This window comes from Ischnura elegans, chromosome 1, assembly GCF_921293095.1.
Source record: "Ischnura elegans chromosome 1, ioIscEleg1.1, whole genome shotgun sequence".
Lineage (NCBI taxonomy): Eukaryota > Metazoa > Arthropoda > Insecta > Odonata > Coenagrionidae > Ischnura > Ischnura elegans.
This window is the reverse complement of record NC_060246.1, coordinates 58,043,732-58,059,136: the sequence shown is the minus strand read 5'-3', so window position 1 is coordinate 58,059,136 and position 15,405 is coordinate 58,043,732. Positions and strand designations below refer to the sequence as shown.

Below are 15,405 nucleotides of genomic sequence, written 5' to 3'. Positions count from 1 at the left end.
ACTATTGGATTTTTACCCCATAATGATGAAAATACAGATAAATGCCTCATAAGCAAATTGTTCATCAGAAATGTTACCCCAAGTTCACATCGAATATTTACACTGATACATTACTCAAAGATGATTGCCAATAGTTAAATGACATCAAAACCAAGCCACTTTATCATTACGAGACACATTCTAGTCATTAAATGCTGTAAAATACTAATAAATACCGACATGAAGATGTACACCAAAAATGTTAACCTAAACTTTCTGAAACTAAAATAACTCCCATTGCTTTAATTTGCATCAAAAAAGCGTTCTAGTTGTATAATAACACGATATGTTTACCTATTTATTATTCACTATTGAATTTTTACTCCACAACGATGAAAATAAGGATAAATGCCGCATAAGAAAATTGTTCATCAGAAATCGTACCCCAAGTTCACATCGAATATTTACACTGATGCATTCCTCAAAACATGATTTCCCATAGTAAGATGACATCAAAACCAAGCCACTTTATCATTACGAGACACATTCTAGTCATTAAATGACGTAAAATGCCAATAAATACCGACATGAGGATGTACACCAAAAATGTTAACCCAAACTTTCTGAAACCAAAATAACTCCCATTGCTTTAATTTGCATTAAATATGCGTTATAGTTGTATAATAACACGATACGTTCACCTATTTATTATTCACTATCGAATTTTTACTCCACAACGATGAAAATAGAGATAAATGCCGCACAAGAAAATTGTTCATCAGAAATGTTACCCCAAGTTCACATAAAATATTTACACCGATACATTCCTCAAACATGATTGCCCATTGTAAGATGACATCAAAACCAAGCCACTTTATCATTACGAGACACATTCTAGTCATTAAATGATGTAAAATGCCAATAAATGCCGACATGAAGATGTACACCAAAAATGTTAACCTAAACTTTCTGAAACTAAAATAACTCCCATTGCTTTAATTAGCATCTAAAAAGCGTTCTAGTTGTATAATAACACGATATGTTTACCTATTTATTATTCACAGTTGAATTTTTACTCCAGAACGATGAAAATAAGGATAAATGCCGCATGAGAAAATTGTTCATCAGAAATGTTACCCCAAGTTCACATCGAATATTTACACTGATACATTACTCAAACATGATTGCCAATAGTTAAATGACATCAAAACCAAACCACTTTATCATTTTGAGACATATTCTATGGTCATGAAATGATGTAAAAGGCCAATTAATACCGACATGAAGATGTACACCGAAAATGTTAACACAACCTTTCTGAAACCAAAATAACTCCCATTGCTTTAATTTACATCAAATCAGCGTTCTAGTTGAAATATAACAAGAAATGTTTACCTATTTATTATTCACTATTGAATTTTTACTCCACAACGATGAAAATAAGGATAAATGCCGCATAAGAAAATTGTTCATCAGAAATCGTACCCCAAGTTCACATCGAACATTTACACTGATGCATTCCTCAAAACATGATTTCCCATAGTAAGATGACATCAAAACCAAGCCACTTTATCATTACGAGACACATTCTAGTCATTAAATGACGTAAAATGCCAATAAATACCGACATGAGGATGTACACCAAAAATGTTAACCCAAACTTTCTGAAACCAAAATAACTCCCATTGCTTTAATTTGCATTAAATATGCGTTATAGTTGTATAATAACACGATACGTTCACCTATTTATTATTCACTATCGAATTTTTACTCCACAACGATGAAAATAGAGATAAATGCCGCACAAGAAAATTGTTCATCAGAAATGTTACCCCAAGTTCACATAAAATATTTACACCGATACATTCCTCAAACATGATTGCCCATTGTAAGATGACATCAAAACCAAGCCACTTTATCATTACGAGACACATTCTAGTCATTAAATGATGTAAAATGCCAATAAATGCCGACATGAAGATGTACACCAAAAATGTTAACCTAAACTTTCTGAAACTAAAATAACTCCCATTGCTTTAATTAGCATCTAAAAAGCGTTCTAGTTGTATAATAACACGATATGTTTACCTATTTATTATTCACAGTTGAATTTTTACTCCACAACGATGAAAATAAGGATAAATGCCGCATAAGAAAATTGTTCATCAGAAATCTTACCCCAAGTTCACATCGAATATTTACACTGATGCATTCCTCAAAACATGATTTCCCATAGTAAGATGACATCAAAACCAAGCCACTTTATCATTACGAGACACATTCTAGTCATTAAATGACGTAAAATGCCAATAAATACCGACATGAGGATGTACACCAAAAATGTTAACCCAAACTTTCTGAAACCAAAATAACTCCCATTGCTTTAATTTGCATCTAAAAAGCGTTCTAGTTGTACGATAACACGATATGTTTACCTATTTATTATTCACTATCGAATTTTTACTCCACAACGATGAAAATAGAGATAAATGCCGCACAAGAAAATTGTTCATCAGAAATGTTACCCCAAGTTCACATAGAATATTTACACTGATACATTACTCAAACATGATTGCCAATAGTAAGATGACATCAAAACCAAGCCACTTTATCATTACGAGACACATTCTAGTCATTAAATGATGTAAAATGCCAATAAATACCGACATGAGGATGTACACCAAAAATGTTAACCCAAAATTTCTGAAACCAAAATAACTCCCATTGGTTTAATTTGCATTAAATATGCGTTCTAGTTTTATAATAACACGATATGTTCACCTATTTATTATTCACTATCGAATTTTTACTCCACAACGATGAAAATAGAGATAAATGCCGCACAAGAAAATTGTTCATCAGAAATGTTACCCCAAGTTCACATAAAATATTTACACCGATACATTCCTCAAACATGATTGCCCATTGTAAGATGACATCAAAACCAAGCCACTTTATCATTACGAGACACATTCTAGTCATTAAATGATGTAAAATGCCAATAAATGCCGACATGAAGATGTACACCAAAAATGTTAACCTAAACTTTCTGAAACTAAAATAACTCCCATTGCTTTAATTAGCATCTAAAAAGCGTTCTAGTTGTATAATAACACGATATGTTTACCTATTTATTATTCACAGTTGAATTTTTACTCCAGAACGATGAAAATAAGGATAAATGCCGCATGAGAAAATTGTTCATCAGAAATGTTACCCCAAGTTCACATCGAATATTTACACTGATACATTACTCAAACATGATTGCCAATAGTTAAATGACATCAAAACCAAACCACTTTATCATTTTGAGACATATTCTATGGTCATGAAATGATGTAAAAGGCCAATTAATACCGACATGAAGATGTACACCGAAAATGTTAACACAACCTTTCTGAAACCAAAATAACTCCCATTGCTTTAATTTACATCAAATCAGCGTTCTAGTTGAAATATAACAAGAAATGTTTACCTATTTATTATTCACTATTGAATTTTTACCCCACAATGATGAAAATAGAGATAAATGCCTCGTAAGCAAAATGTTCATCAGAAATGTTACCCCAAGTTCTCATCAAATATTTACACTGATATATTCCTAAATCATGTTTACACATAGTTAGCTAATAGAAAAGCAAACCACTGTATGATTCTGAGACAGATTCTAGTCACAATGATGTGTAAGGCCAATAAATACCGACATGAAGATGTACACCGAAAATGTTAACACAAACTTTCTGAAACCAAAATAACTCCCATTGATTTAATTTGCATCAAAAAAGCATTCTAGTTGTATAATAACACGATATGTTTACCTATTTATTATTCACTATTGAATTTTTACTCCACAACGATGAAAATAAAGATAAATGCCTCGTAAGCAAAATGTTCATCAGAAATGTTACCCCAAGTTCACATCGAATATTTACACTGATACAATCGTCAAACATGATTGCCCATAGCTAGATGACATCAAAACCAAACCACGTAATAATTTTGATACATATTCTAGTCACGAAATAATGTAAAAGGCCAATAACCCAATAAATACCGACGTGAAGATCTTCACCAAAAATGTTAACCCAAACCATCTGAAACCAAAATCACTCCCGGGGCCTAATTGTACATCAAATATTAATGTAATAACGGTTTCCAATTGATTTGTACTTTTCTCTGCGCCTCGAGCCTTAAAACTCGCCTTTGTTTACATTTTTCAATAATATTTCGCTTTCAGCCATCTTGAATTTAGATGTACGTCCACATGTATACCAAGCCTCCGATCGGAACGATTCACAAATCACAAGGCATAACAACAGGTGCTGCAAATTTTGAAATGTGATCGTCGCGGTGTTTCCTCGATTTCCAGGATATATGACCAACCGTAGTTCAAGTTAAACATTTATACCACGAAAGTTAAATTGAAGTGGAAGAAAAGGTAAAGTTCTTGTTATAAAAAAATTGGTGAATACATTTTTACATTTAGAATGAATCTGATTGATGTCATTAGAAGATTCATCTTTGTCCATTCTGTCTCTGTGGACTGCCCTTCCTCGCATGATGAGGGAGTCACGTTTTTCCCTCCAGTATTCGTATGTATTTACACGTGTGATTTCCCTAGGTGGCTCACTAACTTGGTGTAAATCGAATAACTCCAAAACGTTATGGCATGATTACACTCATAATTTAGTTGAAAACATTATGTAGCACTTCTTGATTATAAAGCTTCAGTATAGAGTAAGCCAATTCATGTTTCCAGTATAAAATTTCTAGTTTAAGGTTGTGAAGGGGAAAATATTACTCTACATAAGCACACAATGAAGACATACAATTTATATTAATGCTTTCGAGAGTTTAAACGAACTGTACTAAAGTTGATTCAGAAGTATTAATTGGGTTGGCTATCATAGTTAGTCTATATAATTGATTAGCCATAAAGTTTGTGAGGTATGCTTCTCTTCCTACCCCTAGAATCCTTTTGTAGCTTTGATGTGTAATACGATCCTCATCCCAGTTTCCCATGAAATACTAAAGCTACATGTTGATGAATTCCATCTCCACTGCTATCTATTTCATATGTAAACACAGGGTTGGGCAACCCGAGCAACTTCCCGGGGTGACCAAATGCCCAAACAGTGTTTAACAGGGGGTAATTCCACACAAACCCCCCCGTTAGGGGAGCGACGCAACAGCAGTGTGCCCGGGGAAGTATTTTACCTTGAGCCGGCCCTGCATATATATCCTTAAGTTAAGCATAACTTATGATTTCAGTAGTTTCCACTGTCCTTATTTTTGACCTATTGGAATCCAAAATTATTTATTCTTTCATTAACCATTTTTTTATACATTGTAACATCTCTACCATCATCATTGTCTCAGCTCAACATTGGCTAATAATTGGTGGGACTTAGGTAATTTCTAAATGAGAAATTCGATTTATTAAACTGAGGTATAATCATTTAGCTATGTTATATCAAGTCAGTGTTAAAAAAATCAATAGATATGTCCTGTAGTATTTACAAGAAGTAATTTTATATTGTAGGCTTACCAATTCATATGAAAGGTTATTCCATTCTTACCGGTTGTGTAGAAGAGTGGCTGCACAATGCATCACATGCGGGAATGCAGCTTGAACAAGTCGCCATCTCGGGATGGAACGTATTGCTTCAGTTAGACTAGGTGACAAGCCAAACTGGATGTTTTGGACCAGCACTTTTTCAAATGACTGGAAATTGAAAGAACCCTTTTAAGGTACATCATTCTGCAAAAATTTTATGCTTATAATTCTCATTCTAAATACCCAGGAAGCCAGAAATATCTTAAGGGAAAATAAATTTGGTCAAATTTCCTTGGGATATATGTCTTGAAAGAATTCTGGTTTTCCTCCTGGTAACATTTCATTTTATATGTGGGGATATGGAGGTGATTCTTTTCTATGTTCTTAGTTTTGCTCTTTGTCAGTTAACACTGCAGCAGTTAACATCCATCTTTTTTTGGTTACTCAAAGAGAAATTACAACCATTTAGTCACAGCTCAGCACTCTTTGAATAAATTGATATTCAATTGACAACTTTGTCTATTCATCCAACCGCAAAGACATGTAAGATACCTTTTTCAAGCATAGGTAGTTAGCTATTATTGCATAAGCACAATAGCTTGAATGGCATTTTGGGATAAATACTAACTGCAAGTCATATTTCTTCAGCTTTACAATAGTGATACATCCTCATCCTGTGGCAAAATATTTGGTCACCTACTCAGATATCATAGTTATACGCACCATCAGACTGAAGATAATGGCAGTCACGTAAATAACCATTGAAGATTTTTTTCACACTGCAAGTTAGCAGAAATTATGTTACAAAGGAGCAAAACTTTCATCAAAAGTGTTTACATACTATCCAAATAAAACTCTTCATGTATTTCACATAAAAATATCACATTTCCTAAAAAAATCATGGTGTAAGTTTCTATATACTTTATAAAGTTCTAAATATTGCAGGAAAAGCTGAAAACCATTAAAATATGGGAATAAAAAATAATTTGTGAAGTTATGATGAATTTTGCTACCATAAAGATGGCATATATAAACTTATTATAGCTTAAAATTTCAAAAGTTCAGCATTGATGCTCTTATAAAAAATTCATGAACAAACCTGTTCTTAAAATTTCATATTCCTGACTTGTAGGTCATGGAAAGCATTATTTATGTAGCTTATTAGAAGCTTCCATGTTAATGATTGAGACCTTCCTTTGACGCTGTGTGCTCGGCCATGGCATCACTGTTTTTCTTCCGAACCATTCATTCATATTATTTTAATCAGAATTCAATAGATCTTTTTATTTTGCTCTCTTATGTTGTTCTACAGCTGCAGAAAATTTCGTAAACACCTTTGTGCCTTGTGGGATTTAATGGAAATTTTACTCCTGGATAGCAGTTTTTTCATTATTCGACTTATTTGGTCTCTTGTACCTGCAGTGTAAGGCAGCGTATCATATCCAAGAGATTTAGGAGTCTCTTACTCTTAGGGTTTTTTGATGTTACTTTCTCAATGAATTGTTTTCACAATATTCATTTTTCTTCAACGTTCTCCTCAAATAGGGTATTTCTTCTGTTGTAGAATCCAAATTGGAAACTTAGTGTGATCAAAGAGAGTGATTTTATGACAGTTGTCTTCTGTTGCAAATGGTGGTATGAGCGCGTGAAGATATGGTTTGGTGTGTCTTCTATCTTACACACTATGTCCTAGTGCACTATCTTCCTTTCTTCAAACCTTTACATCTAGAAATGGTGGGGGTGTATCTTTTTCTCCTTCCATGGTGAATTGGATCAAAGGATGCTGACTGTTCAAATGTAGAAGGAAAGATACCACTAGGATCTTCTCACAATATTTCGAAACAAATGTATCATCCACATATCTTAACAAAATTGTTTGGTGATGCTCTACTGTGTTTAATGCTGTTTCTACAAATGTCTCCATATAAAGGTTGTTGATGTCAGGGGAGGGATAGCTGGATTAGGGTAGCCACTCAGAAATCAATTCTAAAATAACCTGGACTTCATATTGAAGCTTGCAATAGTGCATGAAAAAACTGAAGCAAATTTTTATTTAAAAAATAATTGCAGAACCTGGAGATCACCAGTTATCAATACATATGAGCTTAAGTTGATCATTGTAGCACGGAGCAAAATTCTAATTCGATTTTATCAACAGCCACTGTAAAAGGGTTGTTTTTTGTGTAATCCACATTAATGAAACTGGGAAGGGTGACTAATTGTAAGTTTCTAAAAATATGAATCAGTGTAGAAATATTTGTACTTACTTTACAAGCTTCTTTCAGCTCCTATGATGAGGTGGATACAGTGCATTGGTAAAGAATAGAAAGAAGTATTAGTTGTAAATAATATTTGTGTCAAAAGTTTTGATTAAATCTTTTAAGCAATTCAATGATGAGATTTGAATAGCCTTTACTGACTACAGTGAAATTTGCTATTTTAGTACACTTTTTAGCATCTAAGTTTAAGTTTTTATCTGTGGAATTATCTTTAAAGCAATTTTTCTTCCCCAGCTTTATTTATTTATTTATTATGATCATTTGGATAAGTAAGGCATCAGTCAGAAGAAAAAAGCATTGTTTTAATATTTTTCTTGACACATTTCAAGCATTTTCTTGGCTATTATATACAGCATGTCATGAGGGTAAAAAATAATGTTACTGTGTTTCACTAGTGAGTGGGATTATATCTCATAAAGCAGTGCTCATGCATGAATGTGAATAATACAATATCTGTATTCTGTACACTTACATGATGGCCTGGAGCATGTTGACAGAACTAAACGAAACAAACATTTGGTTACTAGCGCACAGATAACATTGAAGAGTTCTTATACCTAGGGTAGTTTAAATATGACAACACAATTAATTATTTAATGGTAGACTAAAGGCACATAAATTATCACCATTCATGGAAACAAAGAGCAGTGCAACAGTCAATAGCAAGAACAGATTCATGTCAGCAGAAAGGAAATGTTTCCCCTTGACAAAGAAAATGTAACACATGAAGCACATGAACACTTATGTTTAAATCCTAAAAATATTTACATGACATAATAGAATTTTGGTATTTTCTTATTACATATATGATTGCATATTTGGCTTCAACTGCGATAGAAAAGTAACCGAAGTCATTCTTAGTGCTTTTGTAGCTATGGATGCTCAAGATTTTTCTACTGAAGTACTGATTTGAATTATTGATATTCTCACATTTACCTGTAAATGTTGATAGAATTGAATAGTTTAAAAGGCTCATTTTAACTGAAATAATATGATACTATAAGTGACAAATATTTAACAACTATTGCTGTGATGATAATGTAAGTGAGCAATCTTCCATTGGTAGCTAACAACCCATTGGGCCAATATCTAAATACTATTTACCGTAAGTATGATAGGTCTTCACATTTGTAGAATTTGGTTTAAATCTCCTTTTCAGAAATTGTAGACCTGGTAGATTTTTGTGTCAAATAAAGAATTACAGTTAGTTGAGACTCCTCATTATATACATACTTAGTTGATAGGTGTGGCCATGAGCAGAGATTAAATCTTAGTGAAAAGCCAAGGTATAGTATTCAATTCTTGAGCATTTTGATGAGAAGTTATTTTGGGCATTCTTCATAATGGTATTATGCCTGGACTTGCCATGCTGACAACTTTGGTTGACCAAATACAAAAGCTCATTCTATCATACACATAAGCCATCATTTGTTTCAGAAAATTTATCTAAATACAAGGCACAACCTCACATTATATACCACCTTCTCAAATGAAAGACAAGGTATATTTTCAGCTCCTTTCCAACCAAATTATTTAATTTTTCTTGTCCAAAATCATATTTGAAAGTTAGGCTGGAGTATAAAAAAATATATAGGTATCATTATTTTTTCTCTATATCCTAATGGATGGAAAAGCACTTACAGATTATTGAATGACATGGATAATCCATCCAAGATTATTTTAATGGTAATTTTTAATTTGGTTTATCTGTCATGCTTTCTTAACATCTTTTGAGCCCTTCCCATTCATGAAATAATTGTATTTGGTGTTGGGCAAAGGAAGGAAAATAAGAATTTTGATGGGAAGGCAAGTTTGAGTGGAAACGAAGGGTATTTGGGGTCCTGATAAAGGAAATGATTAGCAAGTAATCCATTGATGGTAAAAGGAATGATGGATAATTGAGGCTCACCTGTGCTTATCGAGTTTCTGACAACAAGGCATGGAAGCTTACAACACATGCAGTGTAGACGATTTCAGTCGATTAGATCTGTTAGAGCCTGACATATGGTACCATTTCAATTGACGTGGTCATCACCTTCTGTGACTCAAGAGTTATCTCCATTCTATATAGCCTAGAAAATAGTACAGCTGGGTCCCATCCTTCATTTGGCTACTTTCTTCCACAATGCACAGCCAGTTTTGGACTCTGTTTTTGTTGAATTTTGGTCTAATTTTGAACTTGGAAAGTTATGGCATTGTCTTGTATATCTGTATAGTCAGTTTAAATGAAACTTTCTTAAACTTTTTACATCACTTGATTTTTTTTATTACGGTAGATCAAGATACCTTTTGCACCCCCCTGTCCCTTGAGTCTTTTCTGTATCCGCCTCTGGTTGAATGTGTTTATTATCTCATAGAAAGGAGAGTGGAAAGTTACTGATGTCACTTGAAGCTTTCGCTTAATGATTTTGGTTTCTTTAAAATACTCTCCCACTCCCATATCTTAGTCAGATCTGATGCCTTAACCAGCCTTTTGAATGAGCAGAAAACTGTTTTAGCTATGTCTGTATAAGTGCTTGATTGAGTGTATTATCATTTACTTGTTGCTGATAAGTACTGTTGTACTCTTTTCCAAATGTATGTATGAAATTGCAGAATGAATGATCCCAATTAACCGCACAGCGTCTCTGACTCATTGTTACAATGTTTTCCCTGGGTCCCATGATTTCTTTGGACTGGCCTGCTCTTACCTTTTACTATGGAACAATTTTTGCAGTGATAATTATAATTTTGCACAATGGAGTGCATACTGAATAGGAATTTAGCGATTTTGTGCGATCAGTATTTTTCTTGGGAAATGTTGGAAATTTCAGTTGTCAAAAGTAATCTTACTGAAATGCACGAGAAGGAATTTTCTTGCTTTTGAATTGGCAGGCCTTAATTTCTGATAATCTTAGGGCATGTACGTTTTCAGGTACTAAAAATATATATTGACCGAGGGGAAACAGGATTTAAGGGAAAACAAGAATGAAGTTCTGTAGCATGTGCGTGCGATTAGTATATAGCGATTTACCGTGTTGCCCCTGTACGTATGCAACACCCATTAAACACCATAAAGGTATTGCCTGAATTCGACGGCCATACCATCTTAAAACGAATTGAATTAAGGTTAATCGATGTCCAAAAATACCTTCGCCTATTTGTTCAGTGTTGCTCATGCCTATCTTTGAGGGTTTTTCTTGCAGTAAATCTTAACTATTTTTGTAAATTCAATCTGTGGTCAAAATGTGTGAAAAATTAATTTTCTTATATTGTTTTTCAATGTACCTGGTTCCTTGATATCATGAATTGCTAAGCCATAACTTATTTCGAACAGGGAAGGTGATTTTTTGTTTCGTAGGAACGACTTTTGGTGTAGGATTAAGGGAAAATAGTTTTGAAAATAATAATTTTCCTTACGGCTCAGCTGCAACCTTCCTTATTAGTCAATGGACAAGTGAGTCTATTCCCTGAACTCAACGCCTTAAGAATAATTGAAACCTAGAAATTGATAGCTTCCACGTGAGGATACCGCGCTAAAAAAAGTAAGGGAAGTGTTCGAATGAGATGCTAATACGGGAAGACGCCTGACGTCATTTTAGCACTAGAGTCGTCCTAGATTTACGCATCTTTAAAGAACGCTCGAGTTCCTACCCAATTTAATGAACACTGCATATAGATGTAACGATTTCTCGTATGGACGTAGCCGTAAAAAAAATAAGGGGGAATTTGGAGAGGGTTGAGGTGGGACTAGGTGCGCACTAGTCCCTCAAAGTATTTTCCCCTAGTGGCGTCCACCCGCGATACATCTGCGGAGGAGACTACGTACTAGCCTGCAGGTACTTCATTTCTATGGACACTCCATTTTTTCTATGTAGCTGTATTTCATAATGTCTGCCAACAACCAACATTTTACATTCTAAAAATGAAGTACATAGCTGGTTAATCGAAATGGATGGTTTTCCGATGCGTGCGAATAGGCAATAAAATATAAAATATCAGTATAGGCAACCCACATACAAACTTAGCACCCCCAAGCAAATATCTGGATACGTGCGTGCCTAAGACTGCATCTCCCAAATTTTCGGAGGGATTGTGTGGAGCACCCTCCCGCCCAATCGCTCGCTGCGGCCTTGTTTTCACAACATTGTTACGCTGCTAAACGGCCTAGAGGTGTAGGTGTGGGATAAAATAAGCCTTCGTTTATTATCTCGGAAAATTGCTCAAACGAAGGGCGGGGATCGGGGACTATAGGCGGTGAGAGGTTACGGTAGAGAGTACGCTTCGGTCACGTTTTCATCCATGAGTGCGAGAGACGATGGGTCGATGTCGAAGGTCCTTAAATCACCCCGTCTCAAGTTTTCACCTCACATCTCGGATCTGGCGGAGATGTAAATGCTGCCACGACTACCTTTGTTATGGGATCGGGCACATGATTGGTTGAGATTCATTTGTAAAAATGTAAAGAAAATATTTGGAAAGAACCTCCTTTTAGGAAAAGGAAACTGATAGCCTATAGCTCTATTAAGAACTATAAACTGTTTATCTTTCTTGTCGTGAGTTTCTGGGTGGGAGGGAAGTCTACAAAACAGTGAGGCAATGAACATAGAGTTGCAATGAAGAAAACGTATGCCGTTTAAAGCGTACCTCTAGTGGAGGGGACCGTTGGTCAGTAGCTTTGGTAAATTCCAAGAAAGGTTTTATGGAATTCTTACCCCAATTGTAAAATTTCTAGTGACGCCAATATTTCGACGCTTTATCGTGGGATGGCCGTTTTATAAATCTTATCATTAGTTTTCGGCTGGTTCCGTGCTATATTAATTATAGGTGAAAAATGTTCATTATCTGTTTTAAAAAAAATTCAAATTGCTACTTTTCATGTGTTAGTTGAAAAATAATGCAAAAACCGCCATTTGAATTTTGGACGATCTATTTCTCACAATATGCGAATAAATAGGATTGTTTTATTGCATGTAGACATATTAGTTATCCATTTTAGTACCTTTGGCTATGGAATAAGATGGTTTATCAATTAAAAATTTATAGAAAATTTTCTTCTTGCCTTATGAAAGCCATCGTACATAATTGAAATTTATCTCTCGATTAACGCTGACAAGTTCTTAATTGCGAAAACTCAGTATCGCATCCTTTCGTATTAGGTGTTTGGGAATCAGTTACGCCATTTAGACGTGGTCGCATTCCCTTGTCGTGATGGCCAATTTTGAGGACTAGTTAGCGTCAGAAATCTTAAGGTTGAGATCTTTTTTTTGTCTGTGAACAAAGTGAGTGATTAACGAATCGGCAAACGTTCTCGTAAGACACACGACAGTTTGTAGACAGACTGGTTCCAATAACTGCTCTGCAGTTGGCTTAAGGGGACGCATCCCTCTCGCTCGACCGTTCTTGTTTCGTCACGGCATACAAGATGAACACGTACACTATCAAGTTAAAATTTTCAAGGTATACATATTAGACTGTATCGAGAATTTTCCTGGACATTAATGTGAAAATCTTACCTCTGTATTTCATCGAAAGATTAATTTTTTATTTGAGAGACAGGGAAATGTTGATAAAGGGTTTAATGTATGAACCCTGATAATTTATATTTAATACCGCACGTTTTAACCGTCACGAAAAAATAAAAAGAACGACCGGTCGAAGTGATACCAATCCTTAATCGTGGGAGAGAAAATCAAATTTATTGAATCCAAGGCAGTGAAAATCATCTGTCTTAAGATAAATTACGACGGTACATGGGCGTACCCAGCCAGGGATAGGAGGGGGCAGCAAAAATCACAAATGTCTTTAAGGAAAATAATATTTTTTCAAGCAAATAGTTTTAAAAACTAATAATAAGAGCTGTTATAGTTTCCTTAAAATGTTGATTTAATTCACCTTTTCCATGCTTAAATCTTACCTACAACTTTAACAGCAATGGCTTGCCCCCCTATTTTTGACCCTGGGTACGTCCTTGCGACGGTATTTTTTATTTAAGTAAGTTTCATTTACTGATAAACGTAAATTAATGAAGAATTGAATACACCTGTGGAAATAGGCTATTTATGACATGCAGGTGAAATATGGTCTTTTCAACTTATTTACGAACGTGTAATACGTCATAATTCCTGGAATGCAGACATAATAAGTGAAAAGTACTAAATATTTAAACCTGTACTCGATGTCTCCTTGTGTAATAATATAAAGTAACGTTTTTAGCATTACATTTACAGCATGTAAACAATTTTACAAAGCTCAAGCAACATAACATTTATTGAAGCTTATTCATTTCACCGATTACAATTGCATAGACTTGCATACGACGTAACAGCATGCCATTCACCAGTATTCACATATTATTGTACAGAGAGAGAAATATAAATAATTTCATATTCATTCCTTGTGACATTGACTTTTCAAGTACTATTGTTAATGGACTGCACAGTAAGAGCAGAAAAATAATTTCTTTGTGAGTGGAGTAGGAGGCAACCTTTGGCTCGATGCCAGCGTAGGCAATGTTTTTTTTTATTCTTCCTGGATAAGATAAATAATAATGGAATGACGGGATAGCAATCTCCATGATTCTATAACGATGCATTGTTTTCTAATTTAAATCTTACTCGTAATTTTGAAAATAATTCAAGTCTTTACATCCCATGAATTTTTAATTCTAAGTTTCATGCTTTGTTGAGTTAAAAAGGCCCAAAATACACTTAAGTTTACTTTACTCAAGTTAATACACTCGTCGTCTTCTTCTCAAAATTTCCAACTGTAAAACTTTTTTGTCTAATTGAATATGTTATTCTGAAATTTGAAAAATATGATGAACTCCAAATATTTTTCACTTCAAATTTGATATGCATTTAAGTGGAGAAAATATCTCATTAACGTTTCAAATGCGAACAAGTTTACTGAAGCCCATTTATACGCACTTGAAAGCGTAACATTTCTACAGCCTTGACAAATCTGAATGCAATCAAACATAGCACAGAACTGAACTTACCATGCAAGAAGCCTCATGTAGCTTTCCCAATTTAGGCCTGATGAAAGGGCTGCAAGTGATATGATCATGTATTAATCATTCACGGAGGATACAAACAACACCCACATTGCTGATTCAGCTAAAATACGCGATAACTCACCTGGTTTGCCTCCACAAAAATATTTGGATTGGTATAGGGAGAGCCTGGTCGTTAAAGCTGTCATCATAAGAACTTCTCCTCTCCATGTCGGCTAAGAGAGAAATTACTGCGATTCAGGAACAGAAACCTCTATAGAGTAAAAGAGACGACGTCTGGCATTAGATGCTGAGCTAATGAATAAGAAGCGTTCTTTAAACTGTCATGACATAGCTTGAATGCAGTGTATTGAGGGATAGTTAAGCAATTTGGTATGCTTTAGGAGGATAGTTATTATCTCCTAACAGGTTTAGGGAGGAGTTGCGTGCGCTGCAGTGAATCACATCGTCAATATCTTTAGATTCATCGTCTTTATTCCGTGCTTCAAGCAAAGGCGCACGATGAATATCGCCTTAAATTTCCTCCTCGAGAGCCCGGAACTAAAGGTGAGCTACTACTCCTCGCCCCAATATCAGGCGCCCAGATGGGGGGCGAG

General features: G+C 34.7%; 2 protein-coding genes across 2 annotated transcripts in view; one reads left to right on the top strand and one right to left on the bottom strand.

Moving 5' to 3' along the window:
- Positions 1-15,405, bottom strand: part of LOC124161146 (protein unc-80 homolog) — a 134,860-nt gene that overhangs the window by 119,017 nt on the left and 438 nt on the right. Inside the window, exons 2-6 of the mRNA XM_046537385.1 lie at positions 14,934-15,062; positions 14,795-14,843; positions 8,288-8,314; positions 7,804-7,824; positions 5,559-5,704 (exon numbers count right to left, since the gene is read on the bottom strand). Of these exons, the coding sequence (XP_046393341.1) occupies positions 5,559-5,704; positions 7,804-7,824; positions 8,288-8,314; positions 14,795-14,843; positions 14,934-15,019 (329 nt within the window). The 5' untranslated portion in view covers positions 15,020-15,062. The remainder of the gene's footprint in view (positions 1-5,558; positions 5,705-7,803; positions 7,825-8,287; positions 8,315-14,794; positions 14,844-14,933; positions 15,063-15,405) is intronic.
- The window catches only part of LOC124161117, a 28,374-nt gene continuing 18,613 nt past the window's right edge, over positions 5,645-15,405 (top strand). The window contains exon 1 of the mRNA XM_046537352.1: positions 5,645-5,730. The gene's annotated coding sequence lies outside the window, so the exon portion shown is untranslated. The remainder of the gene's footprint in view (positions 5,731-15,405) is intronic.